The sequence below is a fragment of the Orbicella franksi genome, chromosome 1 (assembly GCF_964199315.1).
Source record: "Orbicella franksi chromosome 1, jaOrbFran1.1, whole genome shotgun sequence".
NCBI lineage: Eukaryota > Metazoa > Cnidaria > Anthozoa > Scleractinia > Merulinidae > Orbicella > Orbicella franksi.
Window position 1 is genome coordinate 23,321,533 of NC_138145.1, and position 5,550 is coordinate 23,327,082.

The 5,550-nt window shown below is 39.1% G+C and overlaps 1 protein-coding gene across 1 annotated transcript; it reads left to right on the forward strand.

Moving 5' to 3' along the window:
* Nucleotides 1–618: 618 nt before the first annotated feature.
* LOC145488705 (uncharacterized) lies at nucleotides 619–3,586 on the forward strand. The gene has a single exon (XM_081467658.1). It carries the CDS (start codon nucleotides 683–685, stop codon nucleotides 3,584–3,586), a length of 2,904 nt encoding a protein of 967 aa, XP_081323784.1. The 5' UTR covers nucleotides 619–682.
* Nucleotides 3,587–5,550: the final 1,964 nt, after the last annotated feature.

Here is a 5,550-nt window from a genome sequence, read left to right on the forward strand (position 1 = left end):
GATTAAAGTCTAACAATAGCTTAGCATTGAAAAACACATGCGGCAATGAACTTTTTTTCCCAAGATTTTTGCTTCATGAAAGTGCTTGCATTTTTATCAACTGTTAAGCCTGGTTCACACTAGCGACATAACGACATAAGGAAAAGATCAGTTTTATCTTTATGTCGTCACGTTCATCCTCTTATGTTGCTGATATGTCATTATGTCTACAGGTTCACACTACAAACATAACGTCCTTTTTACGTCGACATACTCCTCTTTATGTCGTTCGTGACGATGTCGTTATGTCGTTATGTCGCTAGTGTGAATCAGACTTTAGCGAATATGAGCTGTTTTATGGGTACATTATACGTATATGTTACTGAATGCGCGGCTTGCATCAAGGAATCAAATGGGTATGCTTTTTCAAATGGTGAATAAGGCTTCTAAGGCTTATAAGCGAGGCAAATGAACTGTCAGAAACGCACTTTGTCGGCAAATTCAGATAGCTTTTGTAAATATATCATGCAATGTTAAATCTAGCAAAATATCGTTTAAATGGGTAAAAGTACAAACCACAAAAAGATAATACATTTCCTGGGTATATTTCGTATGCGTGTATTTGTGTCATGTCCTGCTTTTAACATAGACCCTGGTCTCCCAGGTCAATAGTATAAAACAATTAATCCTGCTAACGACTTAAATGCTAATTGTAGGGAGCAACATCAAAAGGATGCGCCGAGATATCAACCCAGCTTCACTGAATGATCAGAATCGAGATCACCTGAACAGCGTTAATGGTACCGATAACAACGTGAGCGGTACCGATAACAACATGAACCGTACTGATGACAATGTAAACAGTACCGATAACAATGTGAACAGTACTGATAACAACGTGAACGGTACCGATAACAACGTGAACGGTACCGATATCAACGTGAACGGTACCGATAACAAAGTTAACAGTACCGATAGCAACGTGAACGGTGACGATAACAATGTGAACAGTACCGATAACAACGTGAACGGTACCGATAACATAACATCAAGTGTTCCCCTACAATCTTCTGCACCAACGATGCTAACTTTGTGGACTAACAAAGATGTAAACATCACCTTGCACTGTCAAAGTTACTGGCTTTCCTGCAGAGGGCGGTGCACGCAAGAAAGAAAACTGGGAGGAACAGAACAACGGCTTCAGTGTTTCTGTGACAGAAGCTGTGAGTTTTTCAGAGACTGCTGCGCGGACTTTGACCAATTTTGTTCCTCATCCGGGATATCACCACAAGGTACGGCGAACCCGGATGGCAGTGGCCTGTGGGAATGTGTCTCTAGTTATAACTCTTTCACCAAAGTCGCTGGTGTGTGGATGATTTCCTCGTGTCCTAGAAATGTGACTCAAGTTGATATTAAGGAAAACTGCAGTAAAGATTTACTTCCTTCGTTCGATAATTTTAAGGACAACGTGCCTGTTATCGACCGAACAGGAAAAACGTATAAAAATCGTTACTGTGCTCAATGTCATGGTTTCAATCTAACCGAGCTGAAGTTTTATAATTTTCAACTCGACTGCGATGTTCCAGTGCCAAAAGAGTACAAAAGAAAAGAAATATTGAGCTTTCTTTCCACTTTCTGCGATCGTCCTTTCTGGAAACCTCCGGAAGGTGCGACCCGCAGATATTGTCACAGTGTGGAGCCTAATCATTACTGCAGCGACATTTCTCTTCCTTCAAAAGTGCAGCAAAAATGTCTTAACGGATCTCTGAGGCTTGTGTACCAAACTGCTGGTTTTGTACTGAAAACATTTTTCAATCCATACTGTGCCCTTTGCAGTTTCGTGAAAAACTTTACCTGTGGACCAGGACCTTATCCTTCCAGTACCGATGGGAACCTCGCAAAACCCTTTTCTCTTGTTTTAAATCTTGACTTTTCGAAAGAAGACCACCGCGGGAGTGAAACGTCGGAAGTACGTGGACTTAAAGTTACTTGTCTTGAGCAAGGCTACGTTTATGATTTTTATCTTGAAGCGTGCCGTCCTGGCATCAAACCATCTGATGCAACTGCTGCCCGTCAAAAAATGTTTATTGTCAGTGTTTGGATGCGTTCCGGGATCCCGTCATCTTGGTTTCCTCTGATAACTGAGGTGAACTTTCAAGAAGCCCTAGCGAATGAGTTAAACATAAACAAAACATTAATTTCCAATATCTCTATTGGAAATCCGTTTGGTCCTGTGTCGACTGTCGTATTCAACATCAATATGAACCCCACGATACAGAAGAACTTCTCTACTCAATCTCTCCAAACGACCATGAATTCTCTTTCCATTACTCTAAACTATGCAAACTTTACTTTCTTTAAGGTCACTGTGAAACTTTTTCACTGTGCTAAAATTGAAACTTTCAACGCAGATGAATACCACTTTCAAAGAAACGCAGTAAAAATCAACAATACAGGAGAAATATATCAAGAGGTCGACTATTACACGAACGAAACGGAATGGAAAAACGGATCACTAGTTCCTGTCGGTGTTCTTACAGTCTGCAAACAGCCGCGGTTAAATTGTTCTGGGGTTTTAATTCGATTAACTGAAGACGAGTACGTTTTCTTAACAAATGGCTCACTCTATCGAAACGTTTCCCGAGAACTCTTGGAACAGGAAAGTTTTCTCTGGATCAATGATACCATTTGGGTGTGCACACAGTTTTCTTCTCATAACAAATCATCAATGAGCGTTGGTCCCCCAAGGAAAACAGATAGTAACACTGTCTTGGTGGTCCTTACCTATGGTGGACTTTCTCTGTCCATTATAAGCTTTGTTTTAGTCTTGTTGACTTATTCATTATTTAAGGAACTTCGTACTGTACCCGGTATTAATCTCATGAATCTCTCTTTGTCACAATTACTGGTAGATTTGGTTTTTCTTGCAACAGGTTATGTTGAGGCCAAATTTGCATGTATAATTATCGCCATTTTGTTGCACTACTTTTTCCTAGTTTCTTTCACGTGGATGTCAGTCATCTCCTTTGAAACTTGGAAGATATTTTCCAAAACCCGCATCCAACACAGGAAACCAAGCAGGAAGAAAAAGCGTTGTAAGTTATTGGAAAGGGCAATGATTGGCTGGCTTCCCGCTTTTGTATTTGTTGTCACGTGTGTTGCTCTTGACCAGACCAACGCGGTTGCTTTTCACTATGGCGGTATTAAGGGCTGTTGGATAAACAACTCATCTGCAAATTTGTTTTTCTTTGTTTTACCAGTTGCTTTTTCTATTTCTTTCAACGCGGTATGTTTTTCTTTAACTGTAAGAGCTATCTGGAAAACGAACAAGCAGGCGCAAAGAGCAACACATGAAGCGGTGAAACGTAAAACTGCCGTGGTGTTTTTAAAGATCTTCATCTTGATGGGCTTTACTTGGATATTCGGATTTTTACAGGTTCTGGTTTCTGATTTTTTTGAATACCCGTTTATCATATTCGCCACTCTTCAAGGACTGTACGTAGCGCTGGCATTTGTGTTTACATCGAGAGTCAAACAAATGTATCACACTCTCTTATGTAATATAAAGACTAATTCAGCTAGGGAAAGCAGAGATACGCGACTATGAAGATTTTTTTCTCTGTTGTTCAGTTAAGTCATGGAAGAAAACGAACGGAGACATTTAACAGCAGTACTAGTCAAATAAAATATAATGATAGAAATGGCCTGTTTACCGTCTTACAGTTAATTAACGCTATTTAGCATTGTTACATTACATTGTTACATCGTAACATAGCCACAGATACAAATGATATGTTGTTATAAAATCGTAAAGAATTACGATTCTTACGTATGTATTTAGTTACTAGCTTGTATCTTATTAAGTTGTTAAAACTATTGTAGCCGTTTAAAGTTTCTTGTTCTCAGTTACTCAATGATACTGCTATTATACTCTGACATTGCCTTAGTATTGTAAATAGTGTTAGTAGCTGCGTTGTATAAGTAGTGTAAGTAGCTTCAGTTTATTGTTTTGTGCTGGTATAAAACAGTAGTATAAGCATTGTAAAGTGTGAGCAAACATAATGAAATATTAAAAAAGAAATACTCTGACGTTAAATAAAATAGTTATTAGCATATACACACTCAGTGATCTTGGCGTTTCAAGCAATCTGATTGGTTCGCAAACTCTGGCTAATCATTAAAAACAGGATCAGTGAACAATGCAATTCAAGAGTTTTCATGAGCTTAGTTCTTATGGTATACAACTGAGCCATTATACCATGCTATACAAATATTGTAAATATCCGTAGGCGTAATTTTTGGTGCTGTTTTTATTTTTATTATTCACTATCTAGCGAGTGAGTAATATGTGATTCAAACAAAAACAAAGTGGCCGGCGTAAACTCGCGTTTCGCCAGCGTTTCTGAATTGGGAATCGCCAGAAAAGAAAAACATGCTGTACGCCGGGGAAAATACAAAGAAGACTACGAATTTGGCCTAAAAGTTTTTAAAAGTAAGAAAAGACTTACCGACGTTGGACGTTCGAGCAGTTTCAAGAGATGTCCTTGGCAATCACAAACCCAAACGGCCAAGTCATTCTTCGCCCGGCATTAGCAGAAATGAACACCTTGGGGTTTATCTGCAGAAGCATCAAGTGCTATTTAACCAGGCACCTGAGCCACAAATATTCAGAACGTCTTTATGCAAGAATATGAAGAAAAGAACATCCAAATTTCACCACAGTCCTGAGCACATGGTATAAATTCATGTGGATCTTTCGCCAACTGCTCTTTCAATTTCATTTGAAAAGAACTTAAAAAATTTGATTGAACGGTGAAAATGTTTTGCAAGCAGACTTTTGATTTAAATTGCTGATTGAACGATGTTAAAGGACCATTTTGCGAGATTGGGACGTGTATTTCATAGCAGATTGACCAGATTTGCCATGTTTGAAGATTCTGTAAATAGTTTCGCGCATGCCTTGAACCGCTTTACCGCGTACGCGGGAATTGAGAGGAGATCGAGGAGTGCACAACGTGTGTAAATACTAAAACAATTTTCCTTAACAATCTTGGTGTATAGCCATTATTCACGTCAAACAATGATTGTTAATTACTTTTTGAAATAAGTTTTCTCAAAAAGAACAACTTTTGTTGTTGGATCGGAGTCTAAATTGCATGGAACTGTGAGAAGTTTCGCGCCTTTTTTCTGCGAGAGACTGGGATTAAAAGGGATGGCCACTAAGTTGGAGTGGTGTTTTAAAGATGGCTGCCAAAATGTCGGCCGAGTTTCTGACAGCAGCAGTGTCTTGGAGGTGTTAGGAAACTGGCCAACTTTTCCTGAGAATATCGTAGGAGATGACATTCTTTTTATGTTCAGTTCATTTCCTTGTGAAATGCGACTATAAGAAGGAGTCTTCTTGTCTTAAAATGGCAGATAGGGTTTCAGGCGAATTCGTCCGAGAATTCTGTATCTGACAGTGGTAAGGCACAGGTTTCTGTACAGAATTTACGTGTTTGACCGCTTAGTTGATGGCTGGCTTGCGTTCATCATCTGGGAAAGGTGAGAAAATATTTATTTCATCTTAATCTT

Bases quoted from the DNA above. Each gene is read 5' to 3' on its own strand.
- LOC145488705 (XM_081467658.1), top strand. From the start codon at position 683: ATGCTAATTGTAGGGAGCAACATCAAAAGGATGCGCCGAGATATCAAC.